The 23313-nt window shown below is 38.1% G+C and overlaps 1 protein-coding gene and 1 long non-coding RNA gene across 2 annotated transcripts; both read left to right on the forward strand.

Annotated features, from left to right (window-relative positions):
• Positions 1-4288: 4288 nt before the first annotated feature.
• On the forward strand, positions 4289-8857 carry LOC130218383 (uncharacterized). The gene has a single exon (XM_056450572.1). The coding sequence runs from the start codon at positions 5029-5031 to the stop codon at positions 8707-8709; it is 3681 nt and encodes a 1226-aa protein (XP_056306547.1). The 5' UTR covers positions 4289-5028; the 3' UTR covers positions 8710-8857.
• Positions 8858-14704: 5847 nt separating this feature from the next.
• On the forward strand, positions 14705-15301 carry LOC130218386 (uncharacterized). Its single transcript, XR_008835944.1, has 3 exons — positions 14705-14766; positions 15008-15108; positions 15215-15301. It is a non-coding gene; the product is annotated as an uncharacterized LOC130218386 (long non-coding RNA).
• Positions 15302-23313: the final 8012 nt, after the last annotated feature.

Here is a 23313-nt window from a genome sequence, read left to right on the forward strand (position 1 = left end):
GTTTATGGGTGCCATACAGCAGGCATTTTTATCATGTTATTTGTGTATTATTAATATTAGGCAATATTACTGATTTCTACACTTTTGTGCAATCAGACCTCACATTAAATCAGGAACGAGATGATGCGATGTCGTCCTCTGTTGCTGGTGTATTTGTATGAAAAAGAGGAAGAGCTCATCCAAGAGTGCAATGTAAGTGTCAGAAAAATGGCTTTTTAAATTTTTGCACTTTTACAAAAAGCAAAAACATAACACAAACACTACATTGTTGAACGCACTATTCCTTGTAAATATGGTTTGTTTTTATAAACGTATTTCTTTGTACACTAGTATAAATTTTGAAAACAGCCTGTCCATTATAAGTCAAAATACTGTGTACTTGTGTTTTAGTATAAGTCAGTAATGTCTACTCAAACATTTTGGAGAATTACTGTTTACAGAGATACAAAAAATGGTTTATTTGCTTAATGTGTTTCCTTAATGTGTTTTAGTAAACCTTAAACATTTGAAATTTACAATTGCATAATTTCATAATAATAAACTTAAGTTTATTTTACAGTGTGGGAATGCATAGAATTGCTGTCTGCCAGAGGGATGACAATGATGAGGACTCTGCATGTCTTGGAGGATGAGCGAGTCATGGTGGCTTGGAAAATCTAAAATTGCTGAACTGAATTTATACAAGTATTTCACAAATTAAAGTCACCCAAAAACAAATGTATAATAGGTTTCTGACACAAATTTACTGCTACAAAACTTTTGGAGAATTTTCACTGCATTGATTGGTTGATTATGTTGCATATTTTAGGACACAGCGTTTACACTGGTTTTAAATGCTGTGCAATACACAAATTCTGTCAGATTGTGTCTAAATGGGTCTATTCCTATAAAGAAAAGGTTGACAGAATTTTTTTTTTCCATGACATGATAAAGGATTTTTTTCAGAGCTTAACATTGCTGTAAATTTTAAATAGATTTGTTAACAAATTGTATGTACCATTTTGTTATCAGTGGAACATGTAATAAAATGATATTTGGCAAAATGCATTGTGCGTGTATTTCATTCTAAATTATATATTTTACGGTTTTATGAATGACGTAATTTTCAATCTGTAATCTTAACTACATATTTATAGGCTGTATTACAAAAAATATTATTGTTGTGACAATATGACATCTTATAAGAGAATGGTCAGAATGACCAGTATGGTAATTCCTAATAGTTACAGAATTCTAGTTTCCACTGTTAATATAGCATACTCTCGTGTCCGTGTTAACGCAGAATGAAGCAAGTGCATCGATGCCCATTCTGGCCAATCACATACGTTTCTGTTGAGCTACTGAGCACACAGCCATTCAGCTCATGCTGATATACTCTCTCATTGGCTGCAGCTCGTCACTACATCTGACCGCACGTGGAGTAGAGTTAGTTGACTGCTCTGGAATATTCAGAATGCTAGATATTGGATTCCGTCTGCGAGGTGTCGCGACACTTCAATGAGCCTCTTTGATGTGTTGTTCAGTACAGTTCCTGACAAATTCATGTCGCTTATCAATTTTGTAGAAACACCTGATATTAACCTGACTTTAATTAATCAATTGGTGTTAGAAATAGCTCATATGAAAAGCTAAAACCCTCCCAAATTATGTTTAATGCACTGAAATAAATGTTTTCTCTGAAAAAAGATTTATCGTTTAATCAAGACAGAAAGGTCAATTTGGCAAGACAAAAGATCTGTCGCCTATACAGAAATTGAACAAATTTATTACAAATACAAAAATATGTCAGCAAATTAAGTAGTGGTGCTGTGAGATTTAAAATTCAATATCTTGTATGACTTCCATGAGCTTGAAGAACTTCATCCATGCGGTTTGCAAAGATTCATACAATTTATTGTTGAAGTCATCAGAAATAGCAAAGAAAAACAGTCTTGCAGGACTCCCAGAGTTCATCAATATTCTTTGGTTTCATTTTCCACGCTTTCCTCTTTCATTCTACCCCACATATGCTCAGTGATGTTTATGTCTAGTGACTGGGCTGGCCAATCCTGGAGCATCTTGATCTTCTTCGCCTCTCTGGCTATACCACTAACTGTACTCTCTCAAAAAAAAAGTAAAAAAATAAATTAACATAAAAAACTTACATTACTAATGCTTTGTTTCTTAGACGTTACACCACTGAAACTTGCCTATAGCACTTATTCACTGTTGCTCTTATAGTTGTGTAAATTGCTTCCTTGTCCTCATTTGTAAGTCGCTTTGGATAAAAGCGTCTGCTAAATGACTAAATGTAAATGTAAATGAGAAACTTTGATGTGGAGATAGAAGTATGCGATGGAGCACCATCCTGTAAGAGGCTAAAGTATCATATGCTTTTGTTTATATGACAAAACATCTCTTTTGTCATGGTTATGGATCTGTGTGTTCCTCCTGTATGTTATGTGTCATGCCATGTGTGTTGTCGTGTGCGAGGTGTGTGTTTGTTTACCTTCTTGTGTTGACAGCGTGCTATAGAATCAGCTGATGTCCTCAGCTGACTTAATCATCCTCCAGCTGAACCTTATTTGGCTGACTATATTTCCCCTGTGGTTGTTCTGGTTATCAGTCCATTGTTTGTTCTTGTTCCTGTCTGTTGTTCCCCAGTCTCTTTCGCTGTCCTTTTGATGTCTTGGTTGTGGCCTGTGACTCTCTTTTATTTTGATCATTCATGTGTCCAGAACATCCAGTGGTATTCTTTGTTACATTCTTTCATCAGTTCATTAAATACTTGCATTGGATCCTCTCTGTCTAAGTGGTGTGACAGTCTTTTTGACTCAAGAAGGTCCATACTGACTCCAAAGCAGATACTGATAAGATCAGGGCCTGGTGTGTAGACTTTGGGGATTTTACGATGTGGTCACATTTGATTGGTCAGTTTGAATGTCTCAAGATTTGGGCTTTAGTCACATGGTCAAGAGATACAAAAGGTGGTAAAACGCTGCTCTGGCTTCTTTTCCTGGCACTCTTTTCCTGGCCTGTCTTTTCCTGGTCTGCTTTCCTCCTCTGCTCTCTCCTCTGGAGTCTCTCTTCTCTGACTCTACTGCAATCAGGCTAACTTCTGGGCCTGCTCTCGTTGTCTCTCTCTCCCTCCCCCTGTGTCTCTCCTTCTACCTCTGGTAACTTTATGTAACCCAGGTAAATTAAACATTATTCCAAGTGTCAAATACTGGATTTTGTTTGTTTTATTTTAAGGGTTTTATGTATTTTTTCTGTTTTAAATAAGTTGTATACATTGTATAGTTTAGGTGAAATGTACATAACAAACATGTGCTTCTCTTGCATCCATCTAACTTGATGGTTACCTGTGACATACTCAATCTGATTGGCTGAAGGACATGCCTGAGTGACAGGACTGGGGAGAGAGAGGCGGGTTTTCAGAGTGAGAGCGAAAGGAATGGGAAGAGCTGAAAGAAACGCGCAGAGTGTTTCACGTTGCTCTCTCGGCTAATTTTTATTGAAAATGTAGTTTTCTTTTCACAAGACTGTCGAGAAAATAACCACGTGCGGTTATTGAGTCAACTAGACCAGTTTGATGTGTACTGCAGAGATCGGACATCGCGGGGAGATGACGAGAGATTAACGAATGCTGAGGATTCCAATGCTAGATCCTATCATCTAAAAAACATTGGTCTCAACACAATCATTGTTTCTGCTGATTGCGCTGGACGAGTTTGCACCTGTTGTGTCATCTGCTCGAGTCGTCGGCGTCGCGTGAGTCAGCTGGATCAAGCAGAAGGATCGTTTGGATTTGTGAGTACATTGTGTTTGCTCGTTAGAGTGAAGGGGCATTTGATTTGTGCCACAACGCTCCCAAGCAACGTACAGGCCTGCAACGAGGGGGTGTTTGTTTGTTTATTTAATTTCTTCCTTTTTTTTTTTCTACACACAGATTGAGTCTGGGCCCAGTGAACAACAATAATACCTTTAATTGAATGCTGTGTGATATTGAATATAGGGAATTAACCATTTGCCTGTGACTGTTCAGTATTAAGGTCTTTATTGGTGAACATTTTGCACTTTTATAAGTGCATTTAAATGGTTCTTGGTCGTTTCTGTTGTAAGGATAACTATTTATTATTGTTTTAGGACTTTCTGCAAAGCTATTTTGTTTATACTCATAAATAGTTAGTTATTTTCAGTCTGATATTTCAGAAACAAATTATATCACTATAAAGTGACTGTTTTATATTGAAATAAGACAGACCCATATATTTTTGAAGAAATTTATTTTGTTTTATTATTTTTTGTATTCTTGTCATTTTAGATGAGAGACATTTATAACTATTGAGAGTTATTTTGCTATTTATTTAATTTTTATTCCATTTTATTTGTTTTCTTTCCACATATGTTCAGTTAAAACAATATATTACAACTGGCTAAAAGGAGAAATAAAGGATCTGTTTTACTAAATTTCATTTTTTGTCATTGGACTAATTGCAAGTTTATACAGTTATCTTGGGAACCCAGAGCCCTCTTCTTGTGTCAAGTGAAGAGAGTGCTACATAAAAAATGGAGGCACCGCTGGGATCCTTTTTTTTCCCCTTTAGCCAAGTGTAAATATATACATACTTTTTTTAGGAGTGTATTGAGTAGAACAGTTTGGCAGTATGGATATTCAATCAGAGGATTTGATCACTGAGTTCATTGAATGGTGTAGTGAGTTAAAGATTGACCCATCTCATGTTTTAGTTCTCAGGGATGTTCCAAAGGGCACTGAAGTAGCAGATGTTGAACGTGCAGTCGAGACAGTAAAAGCGTTTGGGAGGGTCCGGGTAAGGGCTGAAAAATTTCACTCCGAGCTGAAATCTAATTTAGTGTTGTGTGAGTGCAGTCAGCTTTTAGATCCTGAGCATACCCCTCCAGAGATAATACCTCCAGGTGAGGAAGGGCCCTGGAAGATTGTTCTACTTACCCCTTCGGTGAGTACATCTCAGTCATTTTTTTCCAAACTCCAGACCTTAATTCAAGAGGAAGGAAAAACGATGGCTGATGTTGAGGCCCTTTTTCCTAAAGGAGCCTTTAGAAAGCAGTTCTCCTGATAGCATCATCAGGGCAGTGGGAGATTTGTTAGAAAAAACAATGAAGCCAAACAGTGAAATTAATGCATTTAGACGCTTGCGGATCTTTTCTGGTATGGTTCCTACCCCCCCTGGAGAAGAAAGTTTAGAGCATTGGTTGGCACAGGCTTACTTGATGGTTGAAGAATGTAATTGTTCAAATCGGGAGAAACGGACCAGAATAGTTGAAAGCTTGAGAGGACCCGCTTTGGATATAATACAGGCAGTGAGGTTAAATAACAAGGATGCAAATGCTTTAGAGTATTTAGAAGCTTTAGAGAACACATTTGGCACCTCTGAGTCTGGAGAGGACCTATATTTTGCTTTTCGGGCTATGCACCAACAGAAAGGTGAAAAACTTTCAGATTTTGTACAGAGGTTAGATCGAGCTCTCAGAAAAGTTGTAAAGAGAGGAGGTGTGTCTTCTCGACGCATGGACCAGGTTAGACTTGAACAGCTTGTGCGAGGCTCATCTGAGTCTGACTTGATTCTAGTACACCTCCGTCTGCGAGAAAGAAAAGAGACACCTCCCACCTTTTTGCAGTTATTAAATGAGATAAGAGAGGAGGAAGAGTATGACGCTTCCCGCCGCAAATTAAATCTTGAAGTGAGACAGGTTCAGACTAGAGAGAAAAAAATGCAACCCACTGAAATGCAGGAGTTAAAAGCAGATGTAAAAGCTTTGCACTCTCGGTTTGGGGAGTTGACTAAAAAGCGAGAAATAGGAAATGACCAACTGGATGGAGCTCTAAAGAGGTTTAGTACAGTGCAGGGCGGTGAGGTTGAAGCTTTACGGAAACAGGTGCTCCAACTTCAAGAACAAGTTAAAGTATTGACAGTCTCACATGCTACTTCCTCATCGAAAGAAGGGAGAAAACTAGAGAGTAAAACCCATTCCAGTCAAAATCGTAGGTCTCAGTCATCAGACAATTCGTCTGAATTTTTTTGTTATCGATGCGGTGAAGATGGTCATTTTGCCAACAAGTGTACCTCTCCTGAAGATTTAACCAAAGTCATTCAGAAACTTATCCGCGCACTTCGTAAAAGCAAAGGTGACAAAGAATCAGAAAGAAAAGCTTCTGCTTCGATGGCAAACTATTCTGTTAGACGAGGAGCAGTAGACTCTTGTTCACCTAACTCCATTCCAGAAGGGTTAGTTGGTCCGTCTACTTTCATTGATGTGGCTATTGAGGGGCAGTTATGCAAAGCCCTCCTGGACAGCGGTTCACGTGTCACAATTGTGTTTGAGAGCTGGTATAAGAAACACATTCCTCACATTCAGATACAGCCACTTACAAACCTTGCTATATGGGGTCTTAGTGATTCCAATTATCCTTATAGAGGGTTTGTGTCTGTGGATGTTGCATTCTTCACCCCTGAGGGAGAAGAAAAAGAAAAACTTGCACTCTTGGCTTTAGTATGCCCAGATCCAAAGAGTCCTGACCCGGTGTCAGTGATTCTTGGTACCAATACCCCTAAATTTCAAGCTTTGCTGGCCCAGTGTGAAGAGTTAGACAATGATGGTGTGGTTCGATCTCTAAGAATCTTACCTTATGAGTTGGAGACTTGTGAACAGATTTTGCTATCTGGTTCCTTAGCTAAGGATGACACAGTAGGACATGTGATGTGGTTAGGTCCTGGCCCATTATCCATCCCCCCTCGTAGCACTGGCTATGCTGTTTGTCAGGTAAAACAAGTCCAGTCATTAGGCAACGAAATTCTAGTAGTGGAGAATATGGAAGATAAAAAGCTTCCTGCTGGTGTGCTGGTCCCTTCTCTGGTCATGACGCCCTCCAACTTAGATGTGAAAAACTTTATACTACCGTTGCACAATGACTCCCAAAAAGAAACTGCCATCCCAGTGGGTACGCCCCTCGCTCAGGTGTATACAGTGGATGTAGCTACAGTGCCACTGACATCAAAATTTCCGCAGACATTTGTAGATCCTCATATGTTCAATTTTGGAGACTCGCCTATCCCAGAACCATGGAAGGCACGCCTGATAAAAAAAATGTCAGAAAGATCCAGTGTTTTCTCAGTGGATGAATGGGATGTGGGGTTAGCTAAGAATGTAGAACATCACATAAGACTTAGTGACTCTAAGCCTTTCCGAGAGCGGTCTAGGCGTATTGCGCCTGCTGACATTGACGATGTTCGTCGTCACCTGCAAGAGCTTTTAGTGGCAGGCATAATTAAAGAATCCCGTAGCCCTTATGCTTCGCCAATTGTCATTGTCCGAAAGAAAAATGGTCGGGTTCGTATGTGTATTGATTATCGTACGTTAAACTCCAGAACCATTCCAGATCAATACACAATGCCCCGCATCGATGATGTTCTTGATTGTCTGTCAGGAAGTAAGTGGTTTACAGTGCTTGATTTGAGGAGTGGTTATTATCAAATTGCTGTGTCAGAGGCTGATAAGGAAAAAACCGCATTCATTTGTCCACTTGGCTTTTTCCAGTTTGAGCGAATGCCGCAGGGTGTATCTGGAGCTCCTGCGACATTTCAGCGATTAATGGAGGCCACAGTAGGAGATATGAATTTGTTGCAGTGTCTTGTGTATCTGGACGACCTCATTGTGTTTGGGAGAACACTTGAGGAGCATGAAGAGCGCCTTCTCAAGGTGTTGGGGAGATTGGAGGAGAGTGGTCTCAAATTATCACTTGAGAAGTGTCAGTTTTGTCAGGCACGAGTGAAATATTTGGGTCACATTGTGTCGGCTGAAGGGATTTCGACCGATCCTGAGAAGGTCAGGGCAGTTTTGAATTGGCCAAAACCTACTGATCTCAAGTCTTTGCGATCATTTCTTGGTTTCTGCGGGTATTATCGCCGCTTCATTGCCAACTACTCCTCTATTGTTAGACCCTTGACTGAGTTGACAAAAGGTTACCCTCCTGCCCAAAAGAAAGGGAAAATTGATGTTCTTGGAAAGAATTCTTATTTCAGGGAGTCAGATTCTTTTGGTGAGCGTTGGGATCACACTTGTGATGAATCTTTCACTAGGATCATACACTGTCTTACAAATGCTCCAGTGTTAGCATTTGCAGACCCAAGCAAACCGTATGTGCTGCATGTAGATGCAAGTTTGAATGGTTTGGGAGCAGTGCTTAACCAGGAATATCCGGAGGGATTGCGTCCTGTTGCATTTGCGAGCCGGAAATTGAGTCGGTCTGAGCAAAATTATCCCATTCATCAACTTGAGTTTCTTGCTTTGAAATGGGCCATAGTAGACAAATTTCATGATTATCTATATGGTGCCAAATTTACAGTGAGAACTGATAATAATCCCCTCACGTACGTGTTGACATCAGCAAAACTCAATGCTACTGGCCACAGGTGGTTAGCAGCTTTGAGTACCTATGACTTCAATGTTCAGTATAAACCTGGCAAGAACAATGTTGATGCAGACTTGTTATCTAGGAATGCACAGGAACTACAGGAAGAATGGGAGACTATACCACCCTCTGGTATAAAGGCCCTTTGTCATCAGGTTAGTGTGGTCAAGGCTGATGATCCTCCCAGGTTTATTGATCAGTTGGGTGCGCCTCCTGATGCGATTCCTGATGTTTTTCTTTTGCCTCTCATCTTGAAATCGGTCCTCTGGAACAACTGACTCAAAGTGATTTAATTGAGGCTCAGAGATCTGACCCTGCTATTGGTGTTTTTTTAAAAGGGATGGAGACTGAGATGCCCCATTCAGATGTGGAATCTAAGGACCCTGAGGTTGCTATACTTCAGAGGGAGAGTCCAAAGATACAACTAAAGAATGGACTACTATATCGTAGTACAGAGATCCGAAAAAAGGTGTGTCAGTTAATCTTACCTGCCAAGTACAGATCTGTGGTCTTAAGTGCTATGCATGATGACATAGGTCATTTCGGAGCTGAGCGTACCATGGAGCTCATTAAAGACAGGTTTTATTGGCCTCGAATGGCCTTTGAGATCACTCAGTATGTCAAAACATGTGGCAGATGTGTGGCTAGGAAGACCTTACCCCAAAAAGTTACACCATTACACAACATAACGAGTAAAGGCCCTTTAGATTTGGTGTGTATAGACTTTTTGTCTATTGAGCCTGATGCCAAGGGAATTTCAAATGTGTTGATTGTCACAGATCATTTCACACGTTATGCTCAAGCCTATACAACAAAAGATCAAAAGGCTTTGACAGTCGCAAAAGTACTGTTTGAAAGTTTTTCGTACATTACGGATTACCAACTCGCATTCATTCTGATCAAGGGCGTGACTTTGAAAGCAGATTGATCAAAGAGTTGTTAGGAATGCTTGGTATTCGTAAGTCAAGAACGTCGCCCTATCATCCTCAAGGGGATGCACAACCTGAAAGATTCAACCGCACATTGTTGTCCATGTTGGGAACACTCGATCCAGACAAGAAATTAAAGTGGAGCCAACATATAAGCCAGCTGGTGCATGCTTATAATTGCACTAAAAACGACTCCACTGGGTTTTCCCCTTATTTCCTAATGTTTGGTAGGGAGGCGAGGTTGCCCATTGATCTGTGTTTTGGCATATTCCCACATAATGAAAATGAGGTAAAACATCATCAGTATGTGAAACGGATGAAGTGTGAGTTGAGAAGTGCATATCAATTGGCAAGTTCAGCTGCTAAAAAGAACCATCTGAGAAACAAGAGACTTTATGATGCTAGAGTCAGAAATCAAACTCTTGAGGTTGGAGATAGAGTGTTGATTCGTAATCTAGGAATCACGGGTAAACACAAACTAAAAGACCGATGGAATCCTTCACCTTACCAGGTGATAGGAAAACTGCCCAACTTACCTGTGTATCGGGTAAAACCAGAACACGGTTCAGGAATTGTAAAGACCATGCACCGTGACCATCTACTACCAGTTGGTTATATGGTGAGGTTGCCGGTAGTGAGCCAGACAACAGCTAGGACTTCAAAGCCAGTGACACGTGCATCTGGGGCTGAAAAATTGGCAAGGTCAAAAGAAAATAGTAAGGTAGAGAGTGAACCAAATAGTGGTGAGAATGGGGACTCTGAATCTGAGGATGAGAACTATTGTGCCTTACCTCAAGCTAATTTTGAGCAATCAGAACTGAGGAAAAGACTGTCTAAACCTGGTAATAACCTACCGGTGCAAAAAGAGGCAGTTCAGACTGATGACATCCTGGTTTGTGACATACCTAGGGAGGATGAAAGACAAGATGAGTTGATACAGGAAGGAATAGCAGAGAATCCTTTGTCTGTCCATGACCCTGGGGTGGACCCAGGACTAGAGGAGGGAGACGTCTCTTCCTCTAGTGCCGTGGATGAAGACAAGGACTCTACTTGTGAACGTAGAACACAGAGGAAAATAAAGCCTGTCATCCGCCTTAGCTATGATGAACCTGGAAGGCCAACAGATCAACCAATAACAATAGTACACAGGGGTATGATAATTCAAATATCTTATCAGTGAGTGACTGTTGAGATTTAATACTTTGTATTTTACTTGGGTGACTTAATTTATTATTCTCTTCGAGATTATGTGTGTGAGATACAGGTTGAAGTCTGATGGGGACATCCAGACCTTTGGGGAGGGGAGGGTGTAACCCAGGTAAATTAAACATTATTCCAAGTGTCAAATACTGGATTTTGTTTCGTTTTATTTTAAGGGTTTTATGTATTTTTTCTGTTTTAAATAAAGTTGTATACATTTGTATAGTTTAGGTGAAATGTACATAACAAACATGTGCTTCTCTTGCATCCATCTAACTTGATGGTTAACCTGTGACATACTCAAATCTGATTGGCTGAAGGACATGCCTGAGTGACAGGACTGGGGAGAGAGAGGCGGGTTTTCAGAGTGAGAGCGAAAGGAATGGGAAGAGCTGAAAGAAACGCGCAGAGTGTTTCACGTTGCTCTCTCGGCTAATTTTCATTGAAAATGTAGTTTTCTTTTCACAAGACTGTCGAGAAAATAACCACGTGCGGTTATTGAGTCAACTAGACCAGTTTGATGTGTACTGCAGAGATCGGACATCGCGGGGAGATGACGAGAGATTAACGAATGCTGAGGATTCCAATGCTAGATCCTATCATCTAAAAAACATTGGTCTCAAGACAATCGTTGTTTCTGCTGATTGCGCTGGACGAGTTTGCACCTGTTGTGTCATCTGCTCGAGTCGTCGGCGTCGCGTGAGTCAGCTGGATCAAGCAGAAGGATCGGTTGGATTTGTGAGTACATTGTGTTTGCTCGTTAGAGTGAAGGGGCATTTGATTTGTGCCACAACGCTCCCAAGCAACGTACAGGCCTGCAACGAGGGGGTGTTTGTTTGTTTATTTAATTTCTTCCTTTTTTTTTCTACACACAGATTGAGTCTGGGCCCAGTGAACAACAATAATACCTTTAATTGAATGCTGTGTGATATTGAATATAGGGAATTAACCATTTGCCTGTGACTGTTCAGTATTAAGGTCTTTATTGGTGAACATTTTGCACTTTTATAAGTGCATTTAAATGGTTCTTGGTCGTTTCTGTTGTAAGGATAACTATTTATTATTGTTTTAGGACTTTCTGCAAAGCTATTTTGTTTATATTCATAAATAGTTAGTTATTTTCAGTCTGATATTTCAGAAACAAATTATATCACTATAAAGTGACTGTTCTATATTGAAATAAGACAGACCTATATATTTTTGAAGAAATTTATTTTGTTTTATTATTTTTTGTATTCTTGTCATTTTAGATGAGAGACATTTATAACTATTGAGAGTTATTTTGCTATTTATTTAATTTTTATTCCATTTTATTTGTTTTCTTTCCACATATGTTCAGTTAAAACAATATATTACAACTGGCTAAAAGGAGAAATAAAGGATCTGTTTTACTAAATTTCAGTTTTTGTCATTGGACTAATTGCAAGTTTATACAGTTATCTTGGGAACCCAGAGCCCTCTTCTTGTGTCAAGTGAAGAGAGTGCTACATTTAATTTTACATTTAAGTTGGGGACAATTTATATCATATGTTTTATCATTCCATATTTTATCATTTTATACAGTTATTTTGTAACATTCAGTTGTAACCATAGAGAATTATTGTCATTAAATCATTTCATTTTCAAGTATTTGTGAATTACTTATGATTTAACATCAACACTTAACTGTTCCATATTGCAATACAATACAATCACATAATATCAACGCTCTCCCACATTTATAGCTATTAATACTGCCCTTATTTCTGTTTTTGGTATAAGATTGCAGAAGAATGGTTTGACTAGAATGTACAGTTTTTTACCATCAACACTGATAACTTTTTAGTCATTAGGCAGAACTACAGTTAAAACCACTGTGGTTTAAAACCCATTCCTACAATCCTGAATTTGGCCTCTTTTATGGTTGGAAATATAAGAAGTAGCTGAGATTTTTGGTGTTTTAGACTATTGATGTTGCCTTCCTCCTTGCAGATCTCTCGCACACCCCTATACTGGATGTAACCCCAGACCATGATTTTTCCACCACCAAACTTCATTGTTTTCTGGGTGAATTTTCCATGCAGGCTCCAGTATGTCTCCTGCAATATTTGCGGCGACTGTGGTGTAATTTCGACTCATGTGAAAAAGACTCATCTGAAAAATCTACCTTTTGCCACTTTTCCAGCGTCCATCAATTTTGCAGGCTGTGAGCCTAGGCAAATGCCACACAGTTTTTCAATTGTCTTTTGTTTAGTGCTGGCTTCTGGGCACTGATTCGGCCATGGAGGCCATTTCAGAATCTGACAAACTGTTCTGGTTGTCAAAGGGACTTCAGGTGACCAGGTCTCGTGGAGCTCTGCGGCAGTGAAAAATGGGCTGGCCTTGGATTTTCGAGCCAACAAACGTACCTCTCAAGCAGTTGTCTTGGGGGGTCTGCCTGACCTGGGCTTGTCTCTATTCTCTTAAAAAAAATTGTATCCTTTGTACTTGACACCGAGACACTTTTAAGGTGTCTGCTACATAAGCAGTGGATCAGGTCTTTAGCCTCAATCAACACTTTAGTCTCAGGGTGAATCTTAGGCATGTTTGCAGAGGTCTAGTTGTACACTCTTAAAAATGATGTGTTAAAAATTTACACAAAATATGTGTTAAACAGATCGTAACACATTTTGTGTTACTACAGACACATTGTGTGTTAATATTGTGCTTAACTGTTTACACAATGACTGTTATAACACATTTAAACAGTATGTTGAATACAGTGCATTTTTGGTCGTAGTCAAATGGCACTGTGTTATGTGTTTATGTAGTTTATTTATCATGATGGTAATATAAAATAAGCAATTGTGAGAATGTGGTTGAAAATTCTGTATTTCGGGATTTATGCTGTGGAATTTCTACACGCGCATGCGCAGTGACATTCTTTTTCAACCGTCGCTCTCCAGACCTCTGTCGGATAATGCACCTCTCTGCCTCAGGTGAGTGAAATTAATTACAATTCGTCTACGATAGTAAATATTGTTTCCAGTCTGCGTGAGAATGTTTTGTGTTAGTTGGCCAAGAAGTTATTTTTGTTACTTTTATTATGTCTCCATGTTTCGTACTCCAAAACACGGGTGACTTGGCAACTCTCTGTCATGCAACATCAACTTTAGCCGTGCAAGCTAACGCTTCTGGCGCGTCTTTTGTAAAGCTGCTTTGGCACTTGGCAGAATTGTTAATAAGTTACATATAAGGCGAAAGACTTACGCTAAATATGTATTGCATTTTGGTACGTTATGAGAGTTACCGTTACTTTAAAATCACCGGCTCCGCGTCACTTTAAAGCCTCCGCGTCTCTGACACGTGTAGGTAATGTTACCGGACACAATTTATACATTTACGTTATTATCATAATGATATTTATAAAAAGCCTAAGATGACGCTTTGCGGCAGGAATTTAAACAAGAATCCCTTGTCATAACGTTAGTTAGGCGCTTTGTACAGACACCAAATGGCGCCGCGGAGTGAGCAAATTCATAAACAATGTCTTAAATATGAATATCTTTAATGAAATCAACATTGCGCGCCATTTTGTGCTACCCAGCTAGTCACATACTATTTAAAATGTACTTTTTATTGTCATACACAGTTACTTGTGTGTGTTTTCTCATTGTGCTGTGTATATATGGATTTCTTTCTCTTTTACTTAGATGATGGAAGTCGAGGAACAAATTACAGTCACTCTAACAGTTTTACACCGAGTTCTTGCAACTGTCTTCATAGACGGAAAGGAAATATGGAGAAAACTATCCTCAGTCAAACCTGAACTGTCTCGACTATCTCTTGATTGAATATTAAAATTTGACACAGATTTTCAAGAGTTCATTGACACTGATGTAAATGCAGGAGTACAGGAGCTTGACAAATTTCAAATAAATTATATTGCAAGCAACACCCCCGACTCATTAGAAGTGTGCACTCATTACAGGTAAAACATTAATATCTTTCTCCCTTTATATTACTATAGATAAAAGTAAACATTTAAATAAATAAAATGTTTTTGGCATTTCTTAGTGTCCTTTAACAGATTCAACTCAGACTGGCACCACAACTAGTTTGCTGACGCTGCTTAGAAAAAGCCTCTACAATCCTGAGAGAACATGAAGAGACAAAGACTCTGTCCATTTTCTCATGAAAGATTCTTGTTAAAGTTGCTGTCAGTGACCTTGTAGAGAAACATGCATTGTGAGTATGTGGTTTAATTATTTCATGTAAGGTATATTTATTTTCAAATTAAATTACATTTATTTAAATAAGTTATATATTAAAATAATATTTTTAAAAAAATATTTTAAATAAATACATTTAACAATCAATTTATCCCAATCAATTCCAAAGTACCACTGTTTAGTCAGTTTTATTATGTTTGTCAATGTTTGTGTAAGAGCAATTTATGCAACAATTTTTTTTTTTTTAACTTTTTTAGCTATCCAATTTGGTACAGAAAAACTGGCACTACCAAAAGAGATTGTGTCATTGTTCCCCTCGTTAAGGATTCAGGTGCCCTTTGGTGAAAATGAGGGACATGTAAGAATGGTTTTACATTATAAACTGAATTTATTAGGAATGTGTATATAAGTTGCTCATGTATACTTGACTTTAATTAGTTCTGTTTTTGCTTTACTAATGTCAGGAGCATTTTTTGCTGGGCCATCACACAGTGGATTTATTGAAATGAGATTACGTAACATCAGATGGAAGCTTCAACAGAGCCAGCGGGTGTACAGTTTGAACATCGTCATTGTACACCGCAACCTTGTTTACCAAGTCCAGATGAAACTGTACCAAGTGAGTGGTTGACTCTGATAAAGAGGATTTCTTGACATGCCAGTTTGGTAATATACATGCTCAACTAAGACAGAACTTTACACAAACATTTATTTCATAATTGTAATATTAATATTTCTTATTTTCTAATTTCTTTTCCTTTCTTTGAAGATGGACATTGAATCCGGAAATGGGACGGGACGATAATTCCAAAACTCAAGAAAATAGCATCCTTGGAGAGGAAAAATGACATCAGACACTTACTGGAGAAGGCTGACAATCAGCATGATGGTGAGTTTCAGCCAAAATGTCTGTTGTATGTGCACACTTTTCTAAACATAGTTTAAAAGAGAAAACTTAATGTGAATATTAATATTCTATTCAAGGTAAAGTATTAATTTCAAATAAATTGTTTAAATTGTTCTTTTGCATGTGACCTGTATCTTCACTTCAAGATGAGCTGTGTTACACTATGTTGAAGATCCTTATTCATCTTCTTCCACCCACTGCATCTGTGAGAAGTGTAGCTGGGAGTAAATGCTGTGTGACTTCTGCTGTGTCCTACCTGTTGGTACAAGTTCCGGTATAGTTTTTATTGTATTAGCTTGTGATAAATAAAATTGTTTCTAATGCAGCAACATTTTCTAATGCTTTTCATTGTTTCATTCCTGAAGGCTGGTACTGACGTTACATCTTTGCTCGCTGAATCCATGAAAGGGACCGTGAAGTCAGCTCAGCGCAGTTGTTTTCCATCAGTTCTATAGGACATATCCCAGTACGTAATTGTGGCAAAGAATGACTCTTTTGCTCTTCCATTTGATGTTGAAAGCCTGACCTGTGCTGTGACAGACTTTTCAAATTCTTCTGGCTGTGCACTCTTCAGTATCCACGCCAACTGTCTTCTGTTTTTTTTTTGAGTGTATATATATATATATGACCTGTCTTTGTCCCAGTCATCTTGCAAACGATCAAACTTCATGGAATTGATTGCTAAGGTGCAGTCTCGTACCTAATTGAAATAAGCATGTACACCTGTCCAAAGTGTCTTTAAAATGATTGTGTTGAAACAAAGGGGTTAATTTGGCATTTAAGGGAAGTGCATGTACTCTCTGATAGTCACAACCTAACTATTTTTAGTCAAAATGGTTAATTACAATTCCTTTTTAAAACATCTGAACAGACATCACTTTAAAATGAATTCATGCCCTTCTATAGAGTCAGGACACACAGAGAACTTGGATATATCCAATCAAATTGATAAAAGCAGAATAAGTAATTTTGAGGATAATGTCCATATGTTTCTGAGAGTTTTAAGAGTAAAGTATTTTGATGAACATCTTTTTCCTTCTTTGTCATCCGAACAAATGATTTTGACATGACTTTGCTGCCTGGGGACTTAATAGATTACAGACCTCTAGACATTGTGTCATTTTGTGATCAGCAGTATGTAACTCCTAAATACAAAATTTTGTTTTAAACATGTTAGTGGTTGAAACTTCGGTAACACTTTATAATAACTACACCCTATAAATCATTTATTAAGCATTAGCAAATAGTTAATTCACTATTTGTTAAGCATTAACTCTACATTATAAAACATTAGTAAGCGGTTCATAAATACAACTACAAATGCTGTATTCTTGACTTATAAGTAAAATTTTAATGTGCTTAATAATTGCACTTTCATACTTTGCTTGCGATTAATTTTTCACTAATAAGTTAACGACTGCATTATTTACAACCCATTTGTATTTGAAAGTATGAATTATGCAAGTACAATCATTAAGCGCATTATTGATGTGCTCATAAGTCAAGAAAACAGCCTTTGTAGTTGTATTTATGAACCGCTTACTAATGTCTTATAATGTAGAGTTAATGCTTAACAAATAGTGAATTAACCATTTGCTAATGCTTAATAAATGATTTATAGTGTGTTGTTACTATAAAGGGTTACCTAAATGTTTGAAGTGTTTTGACTAGATTTTACAATGATTTATTTTGTTAAGACAAGCACCTTACATGTAGGCGAATACAAAAAACAGTGTGCTATGGTTATTTCTTTCCTTCACTATAGAATAATTTTGAAAATTTATATGTTGGGAACTGTTTCATACATATTTGACATTTTATTTGGCGTACGTAACAGATATGAGTTCAATTTAATTAATGCTTTTTAAAGTGAGTTTTTATATTATGTACAGCTAATTGTTTTTACAATGAAATGCTATGAAACATTTGAATGCATTAATTCCATGAAAGGAGAAAAAATATACAGTATGTGAACAGTGTTTAATGTTTCCTGTGAGATTTTGTATATTGATTTAGCATTTATAATATTTTTTACATTTAAAATGATAAAAACTAAATAGTAACACATAGTTGTGTTAGATACATACAAAAATAACACATCTGTGTGTCAACTTATGCTGCACATTAATGTGTTACATTTTATGACACATTTTGTGTGTTAAACTTAACTCAACATGTGTTGTCCCTGAGCACACTCAGAACATGTGTTGAAAATAACACATGTTGTGTTGTTTTCAACACATTTGTTTTTAGAGTGTAGTTAATGTGAAGGTCTCGTGTTCTGGGGTTCTTTTTATACACACCTGAGACCTAATTGATTTAATATTAGTCACAGGTGAAGCTCATATGACAAGGAGACAATACTTACAGTGTCTTTGCAAAAACTGACTCAATGGGCTTTACCAAGCTGGAAATATTAGAATACTTTTAGACAGTTTCGTTTTTGCACTAAAACATTATTACAAAAGCTATTGGGATTAAAATAAGCCATTTCTTGAAATAAATCTCTTGATTAGAAATATATTTCAGTGACACTTCAAGTCAATTTGTACATACTGTAAGTGACAAGACTTTTGTCAGGGACTGTAGTTTTTTCCGATCACAGCCCGATTTGCCGGCGAGCTTGTTAACTTCCAAATCAGGCTCAAATCAGGCTTAAAATCCTGTAGTGTACACTAGGATTTATTAATAAACAAATTTAAAGGTCTGATTGCAGCTGTTTGAAAAGGATATCAGGGGATGACCCCTGGTGGAAGTTGGAGACCCAACAAACACATCTACTTTGAAGCAATGTCTGTACAACGTTGTAATTTTTCAAAGGCAAAGTTGCCACTTACGTGCTCGTTAAATTGTTACAACATAGAAATGTAAGATGTGAGAAGGCTGTAGCAACGTTGTCGCGTGACATTCATAAACCGTGAGACGATGTTCTTACTACATGTATTATTGTTTTTCCTGGCAGTTTATCAATACTGACTAGAATACAGGATAAGCTGTAATAATTTTAAATATTGTTTATTCATTTTTCCTTTTTAATTTAATAACTGCATATGTAAACTTTTAAGTGTAAAAATGCCACACAAATGTATATAATCAAACTTTTTATTATATATTTCACAATATTTAATACATACAGTACAGATCTAATTATAAGCAAATAGTATAAAATAAGGTTTAGATTACATTAAATAATTAACACTGGACACTGGGCATCGAAGCTCTGGACTGGAGAATACAGCAGCCTGTGGAGCGCAGCTAAAGGCCAGGCGTAGTATGGAGAATACAGTCCAAGAAAGAAACAAATCCAACAGAGAATCCAGTTCAGATATGGATCCACAGCAGCCACAAGTCAACATAGGCAGTGAACATGAGAGAATAAAGCAATACACACATCTCCCCTGTCGTTGTTGAATGAGACGCCGAACGGTCTGTTGAAATTTAAACTGATTCACTGATGACGAGTAAAGGTTGTACAGTGGTCGTCCATGCAGCCTAAGCACAAAAAGCAACGGCCATTTAAATGGCAACATTATGACACTGTGGTGACAACCTTCAGCAACAACGTAGATCTTCAACCTTTTTACAAGGTTGGTACAACGTTGTAGGTAGGTCACTACGTTGAGGCAACGTTGTGTGTTTGTTGGGAACAGCTTTAGTTTTGTGGATTAGTGACTGCAGGAAAAAGAACATTACGCTGGATGGCAACATTATCCACACAAAAGCTAAACAGCTTTATGAACTTTTTGTTCACAGCAATGAATGTTTGCACCTGACAACAGGTTTTGAACTTTGGTTTCATTAATACTGGACTTACTGTAATTTTCTATGAAAGTTTGAACTTTGAGAGTGTTTAAACGAGAGAGAAAAGTGTGAAAATGGAAATGCCTGTGTTAGAAAAAAGTGTATAAAGTGTGTAATGAGGGGTTTTACAGCCTTAAAACATCTTTAATATTAGTAAAAAATGAAGTGGACCACTTTGCGGATTTCGATTATTGCTGGCTATTTTAAGACCGTAGCTCCTGCGATTAACGAGGGATCACTTGTAACAAATTAGTGCCAACAGAATCTTATCTTTGTAGTTAGAGATTGTTTCTGGACATGACACTCAAAATGTTGCTTGAATTATGAGAGTGAAGGAGAGGCGCAGCTGAAATATGAGTTGGGAATATGTGCCCAGGTCTACATTTTTGAGAACTGAGAAATATGTGCTTGCGGGTACATAAGGCTGCATTTTGTGTGTAAAACAAACGCAATGAGGCAGTACTGCTGGCATCTGGCCTTCATATGGACAGCTTTTCTAGCATGACTAGTTTGCTCTGTAGCCCTCACCACAAATGATGGACTGATGCTAGATGTGTGGCTGACTAGAGTTCAAGTCTGTTGAAGGATGGTTTCCACACAGCGATGGCTTTTCTATTCTAGCTTGCTTTTGAAAACATTATTGTTTGGTTTTAGGAAAAGGGGTGGATCAATCGATATCAAGCTGATATATTATACATGACAACAATCATGGATGTAAGTGAGGAAGAAGTTGAGATCATCAGAAATGTACAGAGCAGCCTCTGGTGGTTTACGAGAAATGGCACATATGAGAAAACATGCCCTCGTAAAGTATTTGAGAAAAATGTTCCAGATGGCCTCTAGTGGATTTGTGAAAACAAAAACTGCAGCAATATGTACCTTTTATTTTTCTCGGCTCTCAAAAAATGTAGCCCTTGGCACATTTTCCCAATGAGCCTAGGTTGTTGATTACCCCACAAAGTTAATCTCACACGAAAAGACAGCCCTCACTACCGTATTTGAAATTTACCCATTATTATCATTTCAGATATATTCAAGTACACAGATTTCCTTGACTTTTCCAAAACTTTGAGGGCTTATTTGTTTTTCCAAATTTTGCCAGGCCTGAAAAATGACATGTCAAAACGATGTCAGTTTTCCTGGTTTTCCATGACAGTACAAACCCTGCCTCTAACATGAATGAGTGCCATTTCCATCATATACTGTTTAAATGTTTTTGTGCGGCGATGCAGTGGCGCAGTAGGTAGTGCTGTCGCCTCACAGCAAGAAGGTCACTGGTTCGAGCCTCGGCTGGGTCTGTTGATGTTTCTGTGTGGAGTTTGCATGGTCTCCCTGCGTTCGCGTGGGTTTTCTCCGGGTGCTCCAGTTTCCCCCACAGTCCAAAGACATACGGTACAGGTGAATTAAGTAGGCTAAATTGTCCATAGTGTATGAGTGTGTATGGATGTTTCCCAGAGTTGGGTTGCAGATGGAAGGGGATCTACTGCGTAAAACATATGCTGAATAAGTTGGTGGTTCATTCCGCTGTGGTGACCCTGGATTGATAAGGGGACTGAGCCGAAAAGAAAAGAATGAATGAAGGTTTTTGTGTTTAGGCATGTAGCTATGGTATGATCTGATTGTTAAACTATTTAGTAGTGAAGCCAATACAATATGACAATGCTTTGCTCGGGTGAAGCCAAGTTTGACAATGCTTTGCTCAGGGTTTAAGAGGTAAAGGTAATTTGATAGAATAGTTTTTTAAGCATATAGTAGTTATTCTGGATGTTAATTAATGTTCTATTAACACAACTTCATGCAGTTTTGTGACCTACTCTAAAGCAAGGACTAGTCATGCATATTCAGATGTTGATGATTATATGCCAGTACGAAACCAACATACCCCTATACATTTTTGGAGATAGCGAGTTATGTAGCCAGAAAGACGTATGGCTCCTAAAGATCGCTATGGGGCGATATGACGCCATACCTTTTCACTCCTTTGGGTGCTTCTGAAAACAATATTGGCTGGGTTCAAGGAGTAGGGTGGGTCAGTCGATCACTCAGTGAGTCAGTCAGTGAGTCAGTCAGTCAGTCGACAGCGGCCTCTGGTGGATTTTCGCAAAAAGAGCAGGCATGAACGGCACTCGCGAGAGAGATTTGAGATCTCAAAAAGCATACACAGTGAAAGACTCCAAAAAACGTACCTCCAGGGATGTATCTGGTGCTCTACAGAAATCTATAGGGGTACGTTTTCAGAATGAGCCTGGGTTGTACAAAAGACTGTCCCCAAGGATATTTAGGGGGAAAAAAGATACTTTATGTAAGAGTATCTTTCTAATCTAAAAAAGATAGATTAGCATGTTATCAGCATGATACTAGCATTAATGAGCATGTTACTAGCATGATTCTAGCATGAATTTAGTATGTTATTAACATGACTTTAGCATGAAATAGCATGTTACTAGCATGATTCTAGCATGAATTAACATGTTATTAACATGATTCTAGCATGAATTAGCATGTTATTAGCATGATTCTAGCATGAATTAGCATGTTATTAGCATGATTCTAGCATGAATTAGCATGTTACTAGCATGATTCTAGCATGAATTAGCATGATTCTAGCATGAATGAACATATTACTAGCATTATTCTAGCATTAATCAGCATGTTACTAGCATGATTCTAGCAGGAATTAGCATGATATTAGCATGATTCTAGCATGAATTAGCATGTTACTACCATGATTCTAGCATGAATTAGCATGATATTAGCATGATTCTAGCATGAATTAGCATATTACTAGCATTATTCTAGCATAAATTAGCATGTTACTAGCATGATTCTAGCATGAATTAGCATGATATTAGTGTGCTATATAATATTTATAACCATAATATTTATGGTGTGCTAGCATGAGTCAAACAAGCCAGCCCCCGCTTCTCTACGATGTTCTGATGCTGAGATATAGCTGCTGTTATGTCGTTGCTAGGTTAGTCTGTTTTGTTGCTATGGAGTTGATTGACAGCTTAGACTGATGATGTATCAAAGCTTCTTACCAGTATGAACAGTTTAAAAACAACCCCCATGTCTCTATAACACTGCAGCATGACGATATCAATCTGGGCCTCTATAATGTCAGTCTATGGGACAGTTTCTAGGGTGCAGTATCTGGTTGTTAGGGTGTGGCTAAAAGTTAAAAGGCCATCAGTGATTGGCTGCTAGCTAGACTGAGTTAAATGAGCTCAGCCATTAGTCTGTAGTCTGATGCAGAGTTGTGAGCTCACAAAGTTTAATCCAATGTAAAGTCAATGACAGTCTTTTGCAGTGGAAATCTATGGGACAGTTTCTAGGATCCCAAAAGTGGTTGCTAGGGCATGGCCAGAAAGTTAAAAGCTCATCAGTTATTGGCAGCTAGGTAGTCTGAGTTAAATGAGCCCAGTTAGAAGTCTGTGTGACAGTCTGATGCAGAGTTATGAGCTCACAAATTTGACTCAATGTTAAGTCTATGGGGTTTTTCAGACGGTCCTGGGACGTTTTTTGGAAAAGTCGGATCAGTCGGAAAAGATTTAACAACCCGAGTCAGACCAGTTTGGAGGTCTGGTGTGAGTTTGGTGGTCATAGCTCGAAAGCTGTAGGAGGAAATGCGTTTTGTTTTTTAGTCTCAGAAGAAAAATAGGATAACAGTAGCCTGGCTTGCTACACAAGCCAGGCTAATAAATAAATATTGCTCTTGCTAAACTGAAAATCTCCTAAAAATAGATACAGATGTTGATTTGCTTTTACTATAGGGCAATGCCTGGGATAACACAACCTGATTTGCTAAATCTATTGTAAACAACTGTGTTATTTACTGTACACAATGACTGTGGA

This window comes from Danio aesculapii, chromosome 24, assembly GCF_903798145.1.
Source record: "Danio aesculapii chromosome 24, fDanAes4.1, whole genome shotgun sequence".
Taxonomy (NCBI): Eukaryota; Metazoa; Chordata; class Actinopteri; order Cypriniformes; family Danionidae; genus Danio; species Danio aesculapii.

Excerpts from the sequence above, each read along its gene's own strand:
- LOC130218383 (XM_056450572.1), top strand. The coding sequence starts at position 5,029 with ATGTTGAGGCCCTTTTTCCTAAAGGAGCCTTTAGAAAGCAGTTCTCCT.